At 25.8% G+C, this 19,643-nt stretch overlaps 1 protein-coding gene across 1 annotated transcript in view; it reads left to right on the forward strand.

Annotated features, from left to right (window-relative positions):
• The first annotated feature begins 5,816 nt into the window (after window positions 1-5,816).
• LOC122271425 (multidrug resistance-associated protein 1) overlaps window positions 5,817-19,643 on the forward strand; it is a 48,658-nt gene continuing 34,831 nt past the window's right edge. Inside the window, exons 1-7 of the mRNA XM_087152033.1 lie at window positions 5,817-6,101; window positions 9,237-9,413; window positions 11,498-11,623; window positions 11,701-11,838; window positions 12,827-12,949; window positions 18,465-18,526; window positions 18,648-18,779. Of these exons, the coding sequence (XP_087008159.1) occupies window positions 6,072-6,101; window positions 9,237-9,413; window positions 11,498-11,623; window positions 11,701-11,838; window positions 12,827-12,949; window positions 18,465-18,526; window positions 18,648-18,779 (788 nt within the window). The 5' untranslated portion in view covers window positions 5,817-6,071. The remainder of the gene's footprint in view (window positions 6,102-9,236; window positions 9,414-11,497; window positions 11,624-11,700; window positions 11,839-12,826; window positions 12,950-18,464; window positions 18,527-18,647; window positions 18,780-19,643) is intronic.

Here is a 19,643-nt window from a genome sequence, read left to right on the forward strand (position 1 = left end):
GTGCTACGTTCGTTAATTACTTAGCATTCGAATTTTAAAATTTATTTTAAAATGCTAATAGTGTTCAATAAGTGTGTGTAATAGACAAAATAGTGTTCTTAAGAAAATGCCATAAAAACCATAAACGCAAGTCTCTGAAATTAGAGAATCCTTATAAAAAGATGAGTTTGAGAAATAGGGACAGTGGGACGCTACTCAGATATAATTCCCTGGCTTTTGTTCTTTGAGGGTAACTAATGGAAAGAAAATCAAGGAAAATATTTGGATGGAAGATACTGAAAATTATGTTTCTTTCACCATTCTTTTTTTGGCAAGTTTCAAATTTCTACCACATTGCTCAAACTGTATTTGCGCTCCAAACTGAGCTGGTGCAACTGGCGAGGGTCAGCCCTGCCACTAGCACGGTACATCATTGGATGGCATGTCTTCAAATCATCCACTGGGATGTTTCCCAGACAGATTGTTATTCAGACCAATAGCTCTAGTGCTGCATAAATTAACAACTACAACTACTGAAGTGTTGCACACCAACAAGTGAAATATGATTTCTAGTAGATCACAGGTTTGTTGCCCAATTGAGAACTTCATTTACAATCAATCTTGCTCAATTAATATTAAATTCTCATATCAATCTATACGTTCTTGAGTTGCTAATTTTGGATTGGGACTTCCCTTTTCGAGCGGATTCGACTTTCCGCAAAATGCTTTGTAGCGGGCTCGAATCCCGCGGTATTCCTGATGTATATCTTTGTAATGTCTTTCTCTAATTTGTACTATCAATTCTTCAAACTGACAAAGTCCTATAAGTCGTATTTGTAACGAGCGAACATAACTGCGTGTAATAATAAATAAATTAAAATTTGAGATTTTGAGATAAACTAAGCATAATCCAAACATAGGAAAATAATATTACCAAAAATTTGAAGATATATTTCTTTGACATAGCCTTGAATATTCACCAGTACCATGATGCTGTGTATGTATATGAGAGAAAGAACACTTAAGGAAAAATAAATACATAGTTAATTGTGGTTAAAATGAAGGTTGATTGAAATACTAAATTATCTTATAAACGAACTTCAGAACATTTTTCAATCTATTTTGCAAAGTTTCGAGGAAATAATATTTCTACATTATTCAGGATTTCAAGATAAATGAAACAGGACACAAAAGTATAACAAAACAAAAGAAGTTAAAAATTACTGGCGACATTTTTTTTTAATCACTGAAAAACGCTGTAATGTAGTACGTTATCTTTAAATTGATAAATACGTTTTATTGAGTCACAATGACGAGCAATAAATGTGTTCCATTTTTTCTGACAATATTTCTTCGGTTATGTTCAATTAGCACACCAATTTTTCAGCTGATAATCTGATAAAAGAATTTTATCTGAAAAGCAAAAAGAAGAATTCATGGAGGGTGGTATTTCATATCACAGCTTTGCTATTCCTTTTTTCACCTTCGAAATTTCTCTTCTAGTTTTGATGATCAAATTCAAAATTTTTACAAATGAAATTTTTAGTAATTTTTAGCATAGAAAAAATTTCTTACATTTTTTTTTCTTTCATTCTTTATTTTATATCATATCAGTAATTATTCTAAGTAGGGATGTAAATTTATTGATTGATTTGCTTCAATTTAAAAGGATGTATAGTGCAAGGAAAAAATAACACTTTTGGAAGCTTTTAATTCAATCTTCGCATTCATTATCATTATGGTTTGGGATCTTGACGTAAAATATGCAAACTAATTTGTACAGACGATAATTTAATTCGTGAGATCAGGCATAAAAGCACACTTTCTGTGTATATATACATATGCATATATACCTTCTTTTTTTTTTTTTTTTTTTTTTTTTCTTTTTTACGAATTTGGGGGGATTCCTACCCTCAAAATTTCGGAGAGGGAATTAGCCGTAATCTGGAACATATACTTGAAATAGTAAACTATTTTATAGAACATTCATTATAGAAGGTAGGTAGGTACTTTATTTCGTCGTATTAAAGCTATTTTTAATTTCGCCATGATTCCGTGGAACTAAGGAAAGGAATTTTTTAAAAAATGCACAAAATTAAAAAAATTTGTTTAGTTTAAGACAATTTCATGCAAAAATAGTTTTTTTTTATATAATTATTTCTTATTTTTTATTAATTAATTTACTAATGGTTAAAAAAATTTTGATTTGTAAGGTTTTCAAATGTTTACACCAACTAAATCTATGTAATTTTAAATTATAAAATCCGACATTTGATTCAGACGGTACTTGCATAGCATTTCTTAATATATTAAAAATATAAAAGCAGTGCTGTATTCGTTCTGTATTAATATTTTTTATTGTTTATATTTAATTTACATAAATTTTTAATTACTCCTAACATCATTTCTCAATTAGTAGAAGTATTTTTAAAACAGCATATGAAAAATTCTCAAATGTTGCGCTCTCTATATAAGTAAAGCTTGGTTTAGTAATGTAATAAGTCCCTTCTTTTCAAACGGTGACATTTTTTTACTATAGCTGTTTCTCAATATTGTTTCCAGATAAATAATTTTCGAGCTTCTGGAATTTCCCCTAGATATGCATAATAATAACTATCATTACCCACGAAAAAATCATGGTGCTTTTCAGCATGAATGAATTTAAAATACGCCCTCCTGGACAATTTGATTATGTGCCTTTCCATGACATTTTCCCAAACTTTACTTAATTACTAAGCAAGATAAAATTGTGAAGGCAGTCTTATGATCACATAAATAAACGAAGATTGGGTGTGCTATAAAGGTGTTATACCTTTTGCCCTGGGTGTATATAGCGAGTCACGCGATGGGGAATTAAACTTATGCCCCTTTCAGGCAAATGCCATGCAACAAATATGTTATAAATATAAAAGTTTCATTGTGATGAATAATAGAATTCGCGATCGCAACGCTCGAGTACGCCGTCTAGCGGGAGCCTGCAAATATCAGACATTAATTTATCACGTTTTCATTTAGTTCCATCAAAGTCATTGACTGAATCAGACGCCATTTTTTAGCAGCAAATAAGAAGCAAAATTTCCCTAAGGAAAAGGCCGAAGAACTTGAAAAAAATCTCCAGAATATTAGTAAATCTTTCAGGAACAGAACATGCCAAACATTTGAAGAAAAATTCCTCAATAATTTTTTATTTCTATTATCAACAAACTTGCAACTGATGACTTCCGATTTCGGATACTGTTACAGATGTGTGTATTAAGGTAAAATGCATTTCTTCTGTCTTCAATTCATTACGAATTAAAGTGAAGTCAACATTGCTTTCGTCATTCCAGTGAATAAATATGAATTCAGAACATACAGAATTGTAATAGTTATAGCATATTCTTCTTCGTTATAAAATAGTATATATTTTTGTATCCATATAATTCGGAAAACAACAATAAAAAATTATCCAAGTTACTTGAAATAGTGCCATTTGTGCTGATTTTTAATTAATTTGAATCGTTTTCTTGGTAAGTTTTTTTTAGTTTTGAAAGAATAGATCATTTCAACTAGAATTCAGCTGTTCTGTTTTTAAGATACATATTCAAATTCATATCAATTATAAAATTTTGCTGTGTAGTATGTTATCTAAAAGTAATGAAGGGATAAACTATGTATCTATTATTTGAGAATAAAGTTTTCAAACAAGGAACTTATCATTTTGGAATTCTCCGGGAATTATAAATCAGGTAAGTGCAATGATTTTTACAATAAAAAATTTGCTTGTAAATATTTTTTTTCATTTGATGATGGTTCTCTACAGAATGGTTTTTTACGTCTGATTAAGAACTATAAGAATAATAAAAAAAGAAACAATATGGAAGTTTTTATTTCAATGTAAAGAATTCTTAAAATCGTTTTTTTATCCTAAGAATTCTTTATTTTCCGTTTTTTAGTTTATAATTTTTTGATAAAAATTGTTCTCAAAATACTTTTTTTGAAAAATTAAATGGTATAACATTATGTGTTTATGTATACTTCTTGTATATTCCAATGTTTGAAGTAATATGATTCAGAAAAGTATGGAATAAAAATTCGGTACTTACATATTAACGCCACCGCCGCTACAGATTTGGCGGTTTTTAAGTGCCACCAATCTACACTTAAAATTTTTGCACAATTCATAAAATAAAACACTTTATTTAAAATCAAAATAGTCGATCGGATTTCGGTGGAAAATGAGCCGATATAGAGTTTAGCATAGATTCAAAACAATCATATCGCCATATGAACTCTGATAAATAAGATTCCAAATGAAATAACATTTCCAAAACGTACTTTTACCAAGATAAAGTTTCATGTTGTGGGAATTGGTACATTTTCGTTTTTTCGGTAAAATATTTCCCTCCTGAAAAAATAAAATTGCATCTTGTTTTGTTTTTGGCAAATCCCAAAGACGAATTTTCGTAGCACTAAAAATGGCGACAAAAAAGAATTGTTTTTTTGTTTTTGCTTCGTCAGCATTCTTTATTTTACGTTTCTTCGTTTCTAAATAATGATTTTTATTGAAACTTGAAATTTTTTGATAAAAATTGTTGTCAAAAAACTTTGTTTACAAAATTAAATTTCATAAAATTATGAAGCTTATGTATACTTTTAGTTCATTTTAATTTTTGAAGTAATATGATTCTTAAAACTATAGAATGTAAAGTTTAAATGGGCCTTTCATGTTATATCATTAAATTTAGTAATACTATTTCTCGGTCATTAGGTTTTAACTCTTATAAGAATATACATATTTTTTTCTGTTAATGTACAAATATTTTTCCGATGTGTTTTGGATATTCCTTCTCTAATAAAAAGAGATACCATTTTGTTTTCGGTTGTACAAGAAAGAATATCAAGCATTTTTCTTTTTTAAATTTAATAAGCCACATTAAAGAAGGAACGTTGCAATGCTACACGCTACATTAACGACGTCTCCAGAGTAACTGAATGACGGTTCATATAGAAATCGCAGGTAAGCGTCTCATACAACAACGCCCCCTATAGTTCGTTGCGATCGCGAATAGAGCAAAATAACTATTAACTATGAAATTATTATTATTATTATCATTTTTTGTTGCAAATAATAAACCAAGAAATTGTTTCACACTTATTTTCAATCAAATTTATTCTTATTTGATTCATCAAAATTGTTATAAGTTTTAACTATTTTTCTTTTTCTTTCTCTGTATATTAAAAAATCGTAAGAGAGAGAGAGAGACATTTGGTTTTTATTAATCTTACTAGCCCCATCAAAATATCCAGTAATTATTTTCTTTTAATTTTTTTAAATCTTTTAATAAATGATAAAGGAAATTATAAAATAATAATAACGAAATCGTTTTCATAGAAATTTGTTCTTTTGAAGAATGATTTTTGTATTATTTCCCAATAAATAACATTGAACATTTTTAAAACCTATTCTATAAACTATTTTCTATAAATAATTAAAAATCATAAATTGTATGTTTAATAAACAATTTATTTAGCAGGTATTTTTCAACCTTAAAAAAAATAATAATAATAATAAATAAAATTTGATAGCTTCTGCTTGAAATGAAAACTTCACTTAATTTTATATTTTCCCCTGATAAACATTTTTTCCCTAATTTTTTTACTTGAGAAAATTTGTTTTGGCAACACGTTCTACCAATTCATCTCGCTTATACTATTTAAACTCAATAAACTGTTCGAAAGTTTCAAATTCGAATAGTGAGTTATTGTTAAATGAAAAATTACGTAATATGACTGAAACTGAACAAACGGAACGTTCTCGATGAATGATTCTGATTTTCCGTCCAACTCTCCTCCTTGTGTTTACCTTCGTCAGATTAGCCGCTTTGTTTATATTTTACGATTGCCGTATATAGTTTGAAGAAGATATTGTGCTAGTAATTGTCAACAATAAAGATTATCAACTATCTAAAAGTTTTGGATTTAATCTTCAATTTATTCTCATAATTCTTTATTTCTCTTATCGACTTCTGATAATAAGTTGTAGCAGAAGATGATGTTAGGGGGTGGACGATTGTGAAAAATTAAGTTTTGTTTTTTTATTTTAAGAAAGAATGGATGGTGTTTGCGAATCAAAATTTTGGGTATGTATAAAATCAAACTGTCCGCTGTATATTTAATTTAATTTAATGCTAATTTCTTGTGATGTTTCAAGAACTTACCAGAAATAATTTCATTACGAAACGATATTGGTTTTATATAACATTTTTATGTTCTTATAGCATGCTTAGTCATTTTGTCACCATAAAATACTCAAAAAATTTATTAGATTTTGCTCAGAGTACATTTTTTTATTGTGCAAAAATTAAATGTATCCTTGCTGGGTTAAAAATTTAAATAACATTAAACTAACTTATTTCATATATTCTAATAAAATACGAACATACTTCTATAATACAAAAAAATATTTGTGTAGTAGCAAACTAATGATTTAAAATATTTCTTTATAAATTGCATGCTTAATTTTAAATCTATTTTTTTTTTTAATCATGAAAATTCAAATCTGTTAATTATTGTAATAGCATGAGTAAGCATTTTCTCAGAAAAAGGATGTTTTTGATAATTTAAGTAGCCTTAATTTGGTTAGGCTAAGGCTAATTGAAGTGGCCTTAGTTTGCAATTTTTTTGGTGGAAGAATTATGTTTCTCATTGTTATGTCACTTATTATTTCATTATTATTATTATTGAACTGTTATTGCAGTTTACATTATTTCACAGAATGCCCTATTGTGCTTTTGAAATTCGAAAATCTTTAATTTTAATTATAAAAATTTGAAACTATAATTTATATTAGTATGTTTATATTTTTTAGTATTTAGTATTTTTTTTTAGTATTTAGTATTTTTTCTTAAGAAGAATGTTTTGGTAGCATTCATTTTGGGAGCATCTTTCTAATTGCTACATTTCTTAATATTTTTTAAACAATTTCTGATGTTTATTTACAGAATATCCCCTGATTCTTTTAAAGTACTTTTTCCATTTATTTTATATTATGAAAATTTATAATTAATATTGGTACAGGTAGATATATTTTCAGATTATTTTTTTTTTTTTGAAAACATTTAAAAAAAATATTTTTTAGCAATAGATTAAGACTTTTATTACTGTTTTATACTTATAATTAAAAATTTCATTATTCATTTGAACTTTTTTTTTTGGATATGAGACATATTAGTTGAATCATTCATCTAAATACTAATAGTAACACTCTTTCAATCTAGTTTGTTCTTTTATTTCTGATTTTTTTTAGCATGCAGGATAAAAAAAATAAATAAATAAATGGTGCATTTATCATTGTGATCCTATATTTAAAACAACTTAAATGTTATTTTATATTAAATATTTCATTTAATATCTAATTTGATAATTATTATAAATGTTATATACCTATATTATCAATATTTCAAGTAAAACCTGTACAAATGTCTTTATAAACTTTTATAATGATATTTAAAAAAGGGAACTTATTGAGTTTTTTAAGCCAGTCTTGAGTAGCAAATATAATCAAAATTTTACATTTATAAATTCATTTGCTTTTCTGTTTTTATAATAGTTATGCATCTATTATTACACTGTTAATTGAGAACAGTCAACAGCCAATGTTATTATCAATTGTTATATGTTACTGTCAATATTATTATATGAGTATCTTTATATATTAAATTTTGTTGCTTTAAACATAAAGTTTGTTATATAAAACATTTTAACCTGAAAGTGCTCACTCTAAATAAACTGTGATATGAATATCACATAGGCTAAAAGTTCGTTTTATGTCAATATAAATTTAATTAACATCATAAAATTATAATAAAATATATATTTTTTTTATTATAGTTTTTTAAAAATGTATTATGTGTAGTATTATGATTTGCCTTTATTGATATCAGTAGGATTCACGTCGGCATTGCGACTATTGTTATAAAATGTTCTTTAAATGTTGTTAAAATCATACACTTGGGGGAAAAATATGTCTCTTTAAAATATGTTAGCAATTTACAAAATTGTAAGAAAAAAAAAAGTTTTTTAGCATCTAATGTGTAAAATTAATTATTTATTAAATAATTATCAATTAATAATTTTTAAATGCTTTCCATACACTTAAAAAAAATTATACTGATTTTATTGTTCTATGCTTGGTATGGAATTCCAATGTGTGGTATTCAAATGAAATAACGGAAAGTGCCTGTAAGAATTTTTATAAATTTAAGCATTGAAATTTAAAAAATACATATTGTGTTGATGTGCTTTTCATTCATGTACTGACAGTATAATTGCTCATCAATTATTTTTTGCTCTTTTAAAATTGACTTTATTTAAAATTTTATAATTTTTAGATAAATTAATTTTTAATATAATATTTTGTTAGTTCTTTCTTTTTCTGTTTTCCTCATTTAATTTTTGCTTTGGTTTCACCATTTTCATCTCGAATGTGAATCTATTTACTAATATTATTTTAGCTTTTTGGCACTTAATTTCAATAAATACCAATCTTCAATCATCATGGACTAATGAACCTAATTAGTTAGGGGTTATAGATGGCAATTAATAATGTTTTATGTGTATCATACCATAAATTACGTAATTGTAAAGTTAGATTTTTTTTCTCTATTTTGCCTACAATATTAAGTTTTCAGTGTACTAAATGAATACCTAGGTGCTCATATTGGACTACTAAACTTTCATTGCTGGTCTGAACCTTATTCTTCAAATATATTAACTATGATAAAAAATTAATTGCTTCGAGTTTTAATTTATTAGATTTTTGTCTGAATTTATTAAGTTTAGCTTTTTTCATCAACTCTAAATTTATTTAAGAAATTTCCAAACAGATACTTAAAATTAGAGATAAATTGTTTTGGTTTTTTTTATTATTATTTTTAAATTTTTTTTTTTATGGGGTACCCAAGTCAATGGCAGACTCTGATAGAGAATTAATAATCAATTAAGACATTCTTAAAACATTATTAAGTGCAAATAATTCAGAAATGCCTAAAGCAGAATATTTACAAAAATTGATTTCATCTGAAATATGTTTATTGGTCACATACATGAAAGTTTTCAAAAACAATATAGCTATTGGGAAATATATTGATACTTTAGAATAAACACAAAGGGGGGGGGGGAATCTTGTACTTGTGATAAGAAATTGTGTGCTTATATTGTATTTTTATATTCAGTTTGATTGAAGCATTTAAAATGTATATAATTTTTTTTTTCAGGATCCCTCCTTAACATGGAACACTACAGTACCACTTTTTACACCATGTTTCCTAAAAGTTGGTTTAATATGGGCGCCAGTCGCATTTTTTTGGCTGTTCATTCCCTTAGAAATTTATTTTATCTCAAAAACAAAAAAGAAATCAATACCATGGTCTGTTCTCAACATTTCAAAATTGGTATGATTTTTAGTAATTAATTTGTTATTTTTAAAGAATGCTAACCAGTTACTATGTTTTAATAGAGTTTGAATATTTTGGTGCATTGTTTTCTTGCAACTAATTAGTCCAAGTGCAAAGTATTTAAATACAGTGAAAATGTATCATTTTAAGCAGTATAATTTTAATGTGTACACAAGTAAAATTTCAAATACTGTGGAGAATACTGTTCAGGGTCATCAAGAGTACAAAGAGTGTTCAAATGAGAGATTGCACATAACGTTAATATACTTAAGTGAAAAGTGTGAGAATCTTCTTCTTCAGTTGCACATTAGCTCTGGGTGGGCCATTTCTGAGCCATTTTCAGAAGTTTTTCCCAGACATCTTGATTTGGAGACTGTGCTTCAATTTTTGGTTATAAATAGTTTTTGGCAGTTTCAATCTTCCTACATTCTGACCAGATATATAACAGATCCATTTTATCCTTTGGATTTTTAAATATTTCTCGACATTAGGCTTTTTAAAGTTTTTAGGTAATTCTAAATTAGTTTGCTTTTGCCATAAGCTGTCCACCCGAGTTCCACCACAAATACTTCTTAGAATTTTTCTCTGAAAAATTGACATCTCTGCATCTTTTGAGGTTAGAGAGCATGCCCCAGTTTGATTATAGAAATGTTAAATTGGTGTCTAAAATGTAGGCCTTCAATGAGAAAGTGTTTCATCGATAGTAATACCATATTCAGCTTATGTTGGAGGAAATTTTCCAATTCTAATTTATGCTGTATGACCAATTTGCAAATAAATCGTAATGCAATATTTACAATAATTTTTTACTTTTAACCATTCAGAAACTGTTCCAAAAACTCATTTTAAATTCTAGTCCCAAAAGAAACATGGAAGCTATTTTAAAATTATGTTATGTAGTTTTCCATTTTGTGATATGGCATGTCATTAATCAGATAAATGGTAACTGTTTTTGAAGTTTCTTTGTGTACCCTACCCTGAAATCCCCCTTGTAAAAACAGTCCTACAATTAAAAACAAAAAGGAGCAACTTCAGTTTTGGAGAGCACTTACATTAACTTTTACTTAAAAAAGAAAAAAAAAGAGCTTAGTAAGCAAAACTTTAATTTAAAATTATATATTAATAACTGTAAAATTTGAAATAATTAAACAAAACATTCAGAATTGCATATTTAGCAATTAAAAATTCATAAATCGAAAAAAAGTCTTTATCCTTACAAAAGTTTTGAAGAAAATTTTAATATTTAATATTATCTTCGTATAAAATTAAAATATTATTGCTTAAAAAAAGGCTATATTCAGAATCACTGTAAACCTATTCCTATCAACTCTCTTTAGCTCAAAATTCCAATTCTCTTTACATTTAATATTCAGTTTTTTTTAGGGTTTTGTTTTATTTATCTCCAAAAGGAAAGATCAACTTGTTTGGTAGAGTTTTAAATCTAAAGTTAAATAAATATTTATAAATGTGCTGTCTTTTTTCTTGAAATAAAAACTGGAGTAAGAATTACAGTGCGTTTACAAAAAGAGTAAGGGAATGTCTTTGCTTGCCTCTTCATAAAGATAATCGTCTTCATTAAAGGGGTGGGCCATCCTTGAAACAATTTTTAGGTAGAACACTACTCTACCAACATGAGTTACAAATATTTTTTTCAGATGTATATTTCTTGAATACAAAATTCTGAAGGATAAGTTGCATTCAACTATTCAATGCACATTATTTTTTCACATGTAACATTTATGTTTTATTTATTTAAAATCTATTTCACTAAAAGCTTGCTCAGCTTAGCTGCATTTGATACGAATTTTTTCAAGGAAAATGTATGCTTTTGGTACTATTTTAAATTTTTGTAAAAATTTTAAGAGCTGGTTTGAGCATACTATTTAAATTACATATCTTCATATAACTACAAGGAAGTAGTTCCAACAATCTCTGTTTCTATAAATAAAATAAAAAAGTCTTATATCTTTGAAAAAACAGTGGTGGCTCAAGTTGGCATCCTTGTATTTTTGTTTTCTTTTTTTTTAATATAATTTTTTTTGTGGAATTTTATCATTATTATTATTTTTTTACCTTTTCAGGTGATAATTTTTTTAATGATGGCTCTCACAATTGGTGACATGTCTTATCAAATGGTTCAATTTTCAAAGACAGGCCATGTTGCACCTTTTGAGTATTACACACCATTTCTTCTTTTTCTGACACTGGTTTGTAAATTATCTTACTTTTTCATTGCTTAATAACATAAAATTTTTGTTACTTATATACATATTTTTATTTACAGGCTGCAAATGCTTTTGTAACACTATATCAACGAAAAAAAGGAAGGATTACTTCTGCCGTATTATCACTGTTTTGGCTTTTTGCTTGCATTGGAACTGCTGTTGGTTATTACACTTCATTACAAAAGCTGTATAATGAGGTTTGTTTGTTATTTAAAGTATAAATTTTAAGTAATTAAACTATTATTACTAAGAAGTTTAAGTTGTTAAAATAGTCACGATTGCTATCGAATTCAATCTATGAACAGGTCTTGCACTTGCAAGATTTCTTTTTCAGTGTTTGTTCTTAATGGTTTTTAATAAATGATCAGTAGTTTGATGGAAGGGCTTTTGTAAATGAAATGAAACATTTTATTCACTATTTAAAAATTGCTAATATCGATCTTTTGATATGATTTTAAATTCTATAATTTGTTTTATTATTTTACTAACAACATCTTCATATCAAATTATTACTATCTCTTCTCTTTATTACAATTGGAAAAAAATCTGGTTTTCTATTTTTCTTAATACAATTTTGCTAGTCTATGTAATTTTTAATGAAAAAGTTTATTTAGAGTTGCAGTTGATTAGGATGCCACCATAGCTGGGATTTGTACTCGTGACTCCTTCCTTTCACTGCTAATGAGCTGGGGGTCATGAGTTCAATCTTGGTGGCGAACTAAATAATTGTCTTGTACACACAGCAAGAAGCATAGCTTTCATGCTTTAAAGTCCTGTTGGTGCAGAAGTTTAGAATGAGGTGTAACAACTCTGATGTTGGTTTCACTTTATCAGGGTCAAAATTTTGTGACTTTCTACCGGGATGGTCAAAAGTTAGAGGTGATTGGCCATAATTGTCTGCTGAGTTTGAGTTTATTTCTAGTTTAGTTAAATTATTATAATTAATCATTTTTTCATTATATTCTCATTCAAATATCTTTATAGTTATGTAGTAACTGTTTATTAATTTTTTTCCAAGATTGACATTAAATTGGTATTGTGATTAAGTTGAAATTTATCTGTACAATCTTTTAACTCTTTGGTACTATCAATTACTGTAGTTTTTATTAAATTGAGACCAAGTTCTAATTTTTTTTGTATTTTTTATTAAAAGAAATGTTTTTGCATTTTTTTATTCCTTTATAGAATCTTAATTTTGATGCAGAGTTTGAACAGTATCCTTTTACAATGTATGTGCTGTACTTTGCCTTTTCATTTACTCTATTCGTGTTTCATGGTTTTGCAGATCTGAAGGAAAAAACTAGCGAAGTAAGAACTTTTGTTATATTTTTTGTTTTGGTTAAACTAATAAAGTATAATTTAAACTTGGTATTAAACCCAAGTATTATCTTGGTATTAAATCCTATTACCTAACAATAGGATTATGAATTCTTCTTGCAGCAGTGTGAAATTAAAGTTATAATTTTTTTCATGAACACCTTTTTGTTGTTTTTCTATTTCATGACCACATACTTCATATATGAATTGTAATTCTAATCAATTTTTGAAAATCACACTTGACCCCCCCCCCCAACTTTTCTATTTTCATTTTGAATAAAACTTTTCCTATCATGCAGAAACATCTTTTGCAGCACTATATCAGGCTCATGTTTTATTTATTTTCTTTTTTTATGAATTCATATCTTTTGCAACTCACACAAGCAGATTTTGCAATGCAGCCATATAAATCTTTTCATGTTTATTTTTCTTTTTTTGGGGGGGGGAGATCAAAATTTTTTAGATCATGTGTAGAAACGACTCTGGCCATACAGCCATATCAAGCTTATGTATTTTTTTTGGAACTTAAATCTTTTACAGTTATAAAGATACGATTTATAGTATTTCAATAAAATGTATTTATTTATGTATTTAAATTTTATTAAGTTATGACATTTAAAAAAATAATTGAATTTTAGATTAAACTATGTTATCTATTGTGACACAGACCATGAGCATTTTAATGGTGAAATAATTTAATTGCTTTTAAGTTTTAATTGTTTTTAAGTGAAAATTGTTTTTAAATAAATATTATATATCTGAGTTTTACGAAACCTTTCTAATTGCATATATATTTTTTGCAAAAACAGTTACTATAATTTTAGTATGTTAATTCATCATATGAAACTTAAAATGAAGCTTAAAGAATAAGTAAATACGAAAAGCAAAATTCATTTCATTTTGAAAGAAGTTATTTTAAGATTATTTTTTAAGAAGTTATTATTAGAAGTGTTGAGGCAGGTAAACTAATAGTTTAGTTGTTAGAACTATGGTTGTTAGTTCTAGGTTTTTTTTCTTTAACTACACTATTTCAAAATTTAAAATGGATAATTAAACTATTGTTCTTATGTTCATAAATTATTTAATTTCAGAAGAATCTTTGAATTTTGTTGCTAATTTTTTTACCAAAATTTATTATTACATTTTCTTATGAAATTTAAATAAATAAAATATAATTTAGAAAAATGTTGAGTTAAAGCTTAATTTTTCTTTGTTGTGTAATTTGTTGCATTCAGTGTTAGAAATGTGACTATTGATAAGGTTATCTAATCTAAGCTGCTTTAATTTCTTTTGGATTATATAAAGTGTAAAATTGCTGTTAACAAAAGTGTGTTTTTTGTTTCTTATGATAAAAACTTATGTAATGATCTGTTACATGGCAAAGGCTTATATAAATAGCTTATGCTGACGCTTATATAAATAGCTCTTATGCTTAAAAAAATTACAAACTTTTTTTTAATTATTATTTTAAATATAATGTTTTTTTTTAATTTATTATTCTTTTTTTAAGTATTGCTGTTTATTCTGATTCTAAAGTGATTAAAGATACAAAAATTGCGTAACATGTTGTGTTTTAGGAATAAGAATTTAGTTTTTTTTCCAGTCTTCTCTTTTGGTTTAGTTTTTTTTTTAGACTGTGAAAAAACTTAGTGATGATTTGTTACGTAACAAATAATATAAATGGGCAAAAGAAAAAAGAAAAATAAAAGAAACATGCTTGATTTTATGAGGAAAAATTTTATTATATCTATTGTAATCTGATGGAAAGCTTATATAATGGTCTGCTTCATACTATTAAAATATAAGATTTTTTTTTCTTGATTTGACAGTACGATATTATTTAAAGAGGATTCTTTTATATTTTGATAAAAAAGTGACTAAAGATATAAAAAAATTTTTTTTTAATGTCTGATTTTATGAGGAACAAGTTTATTATTGTCTTTCTTAATTTGTCAGAAAACTTACATTATGATCTGCTTCATAGAAAGTTAATATATAAATAGGAATAATTAATTTTTATTTTTGTTTGATATAATAGTGCAACATTATTTCAATAGAATTCCTTAAAATATTTTGATAACGAAGTGACTAAAATACAAAAAAATTGCTTAGAATGTTTGTTTTTGTAAGGAAAAAGTGAATTATTATTTTTCTTAATTTGTTGGAACACTTACACACTGATTTGCTTTATGGAGATAAGGCATATTTGGTCAAAAATTATTTTTCAACTGTTTTTTTTTTTTTTTTTGGGGGGGGGGGTAAATTTTAACAGATTTAATATTAAAAGAAAATCAAAAATCGTATTTTTTACTATGCATTGTTAGAAGCAGTTTTTGCACATATTTCCTGAATTCTGAAACTTGTTAATTTATGTTCTAAAAGACACTTAGAAAAGCAAAGTTTGAAGAATTACAACTCTAGGTCAACTGAATGTTACTTTATACTGAACCATGAGTTTGTATTATTGATTTTTTTTAAAATTATATTTTCAACACTTTATGTTTTAAAAACTGTGAGAAAGTTTCTTTTTTTCTTCTTTTTGTTACTTTTTCTGTTTTAACTACAGTGAAGTGTGTTAACAAAGTGTTTATAATAGACTTTATTGTCCCTTTTTTTTGTATGGTAAGACAGATAACTAGTAATATAGAAAACTGTGATTCTCAAAGTTAAAGTTATATTACAGAACTAAGAAAAAATTTTTTCTGTTTCTCTTTTGATTTTTTTATTAACTTTTCTTTTTATCAGCGTTTTTAATAAAGGCAGCATTTTTTAAAGAGCGTTTCTAATGAACGTTTTTCTTTTATGGTCACTTTTTTGTAAAAATACAGCAATTTGAAAAAGTTTAATCAAAATTTTTAACAATGAATCTTTCGTTTAAGAATTAAGAACGATTTTTGTTATGGTTTCTATCTATCTTTTTCAAAAGACATTTTAAATGATTTGCTTTAAAAAGAGTTTCAAAAATTTAAGATCGATTTTTATTTTTTCTATTTTGCTTTTTTATCTTTGTTATTTTATAGGCGTTTTTACGATAGCGTTGCATTTTTAAAAGTGTTTCTGATATTATCTCTTTTAATGTTTTATTGATAATTTTTTTTTCGAGCAATATTAATTTTAGCATCAAAGCTTTGTTTTGAGAATGAAGAGAATATTTTTTTTTAACTTTGCAACTTTAGTTTTTTTTAATAAGCTGTTCGTTAGTTTTTTTTTTATCCTAAATACTTCTAATTATCTTAATATCTAATTATTTTTATTATCTTACCAGTAATACGGCTAAGTTTTGATTATTTTTCAATAATGACTAAACTATTTTCGATATATTAAAAAAAATATTTATGAATGATTTTCTTTCTTGAAAAATGTTGCTTTTTGACTGAATATTCAGCTATTGGGCCAAATCAGTATTCGTTACATCATCATGTGAAATTTATATATAAATAGGAAATGTAAAACTTTTTTTTTCTTTATGTAATAATGAAACATTATTTGACTAAAGATATAAAAAATTGTTTAGACTACAGAGATGCCAACTTGCTCCGGACAGCAAATATATATTTCAAAGTGGTAGCTTATCAATTGTGATTCTTGGTTTAATAAATTCAATTTAGTAGCTTTTCATCCACCACTATTTCTGAACAATTCGTAGACTTATATAATTCACCATTTTATAGCACTTACGTCATACTATACCTTTTAAAAAGCAGGAAAAATAGTCAAATATTTGCAAAATTTCCTTTGTAGTTATTTACCGCTTTTTTAATTATTCTGGCGTGTCCGGAGCAGTTGGCATCTCTGAGACTACTTAATTTTATAGGGAACCATTTAATTTTTATCTTTCTTAATCTGTCAGAAAACTTGCATAATGACCTGTATCATTTAAAATTCATTTATGTAGGTTTCTAATTCTTAGGTTTAAAATATAGATGTAAGATTTTTTTTCTTGATTTGGTTATAAGTTTTAATCAAATGAATACCTTTATATTGTTGTACTAAAGCATCAAAAATGTTTCATTGGTGGCTTACATAAAATATTTAAAAAATTATTTTATAAAAATCTTAGTTTCTATAAAAATGTAAATAGTGGCAAACCTAGTAATTTTAAATTGATATATTTTATTAAAATTTGATTAAAAGTTATTAAAATTGCAAAAAAAAGGGTTTATAATTAAAGTTACATGTATGGGTGTACATGCATATTGTAATTGGATCATAATTTGAAGGCAAAAAGAAAATCAGATCAATAAAAAAGGGAGAGAGCTAAATAAGAAACATTGATTTTCTGGAATTTTTCCCTCTTATTTATTTATTATTATTTTTATAAAATAGAAAGAATCAGTTTAAACCGGTTTTTTTAATAATTATTAATACACTATAAAAATGTGAAAACTGTATTTGCATACCTCTATTGATAAATTATCCTGGTCATGATTTTAACAAGATAGAAAAATTGCCATGTTGCACCAAATAATAATAAATATTTTACAAATGGTTTTCCATTATGCACATTTATTTCATCTAATTTGCTTGTGCATAAAACTTAAGGAAATAACTTGACTAATTTATTTATATATTAAATGCATGCATAGAGAGCGAGTTTTAAAAATGTAAAAGAAAAAAATTATTAAATCTGACATAATTTTGCTTTAAATTGTGTTTCATATAAAATGTAATCTTTCAATTAATTATTTAGTAATGAACAGGATTACTTTTTAAATTAAAATAAGAAGAAAGTTTTTATTTTAAAAGATTAAATTGGAATAGTACTAAAAATTTACAATACCCAAAATTACTCCTTGCTAAATCTCTTACCAAGCTTTATATATTTGCAGTATCTATCTATTTTAATCAGAATTAGTAACCCAAAAATATATATTTTTGTTTTTATTCAATTTCTATTTCAGACAAATATTATTTTTTTGGAAAATAACTTTGTACTTTTTTTTAGTTAATATTTTTTAGGGAAAAAATTTAAATTTAAATTTAATTTCACATAACAATAAAAGCTTTATTAATATCTATGACATGTGCCTTAATAAGGTAAAAGCTTTTATTTATGTTTCAAATTGCTATTATTTATCTTATTAATTTATAAACGTTGCATTTTTTTTACAAATTTAGCTTAGATATCAATAAAATTTCTAATTTAGCCATAGTTTTAAAATCTATTATGTTCTTGTACCATTTTATTTTTGATAACTTTTGAAAATAAAAAAAAGCAATTTTTATACTATCGAATATATTGGCGATTGTCAGCTTCAAATGAGTGGATACTAATATATCTGGGAAATAAAGATAGCCAGTGCTTAATGCTGACATTAATGCCACACTCATGCCAGTTGTCATGAAATTGTGTATTAATCTTCATTACACCATTTTTAGACAACTGACAGCTGCAGAAGTGCATTTATCCTATACAATTATATCAAACTATTCCAAATTTTGCACTCTTGTCTTTTATTGAACTTGTCATAAATAGCAAGTCTAACTGTTTTTGACCTTTTTCCAGAGAGAATCTCCTGAGGAAAGGGCATCTTTTTGGTCTAAAATAACCTTCTTTTGGTTTAATCCGTAAGTATACAATAAATTCTAGGGATTATGCTTGTAATTTTATCTGTTTCTAAAGCTTGAAAAAAAATCTTATTTTCTACTATTGAAAGCATATTTCTAATTTATTTTTTTAATATTTCAGCATGGCTGCTTTAGGCTACAGGAAACCTTTGACTGCAGATGATATGTGGGATCTTCCAGAAGAAAATACTTCTAAGTACTTACAAGCAGAATTTGACAAATATTGGCTACCTTTGGTTAATAAAGTCTTAAAGTAAGTTTTCATTTTATTTTAAATTTACGCAGTAATATAACAATTACATATTCTGTTAGCTTTTTTTAAAATTTAAACTTGAATGATTTGAAATAATTTAAACTTATAATTCCTTGGTCATAAGTTGCTTTTTATATTTGTTTCCTTTCGAATCATTTTTAGAGAATGTAAAAAAGTTTCCTGATTTCTACATTTAGATTTTTTTTTAATAGTTTAAAGAAAGTCAAAGAATAAAAATGGGAAAATAAGAAAAGTATATATTTCCACCAGTAATTTTTCATTGATATCTCAGTCAAAAGTTTTTTTTTATAAATACATAAATATTATCAAAATATCTCAGATTAATCCTGTTTAGAGAATGCAAGAAAATTTTTTAACTTCTAAATTTCAATTGTTCAGAATGTTATTAAAATAATTTAAGCTTTAAAAAGGGGGAGATAAAAAACTGTAACTCAAAAGTTCTTGAATTTTTCGTTTGTTTAATTCCAGATCAAATATAAAGAAAGCAAATTTTTTTTCATTTCTTAATACTGTTTTTTCTTGGAAGTTATTTTATAGAATTTAAGTTATGAGGGGGAGGGAGGTAAACGACAGCAATAAATGTTTTGCTTTTCGTATTTAATCACAATAAAGGCTGAATCTATGTAATATTTCTAAAATGTTATTTTAGAGTGGTTTTTAATTAATTTTACATGCTGTTAAAATTTCTCATTCATGGTATTGAATTAAAAAAAACTTGTTACCATTTTCCAAGAAAAAAAAAAAATACCGGGCTAGCTCTGAAATTATTTATTAATCTATTTACTAGCACAGCACAGAAAACAGTTACAAATTATTAAAAAAAGCACAAATTAACAAAACGAA

Source organism: Parasteatoda tepidariorum, chromosome 9 (assembly GCF_982258835.1).
Source record: "Parasteatoda tepidariorum strain Cologne lab strain chromosome 9, Ptep-v5.0, whole genome shotgun sequence".
In the NCBI taxonomy this organism is placed as follows: domain Eukaryota; kingdom Metazoa; phylum Arthropoda; class Arachnida; order Araneae; family Theridiidae; genus Parasteatoda; species Parasteatoda tepidariorum.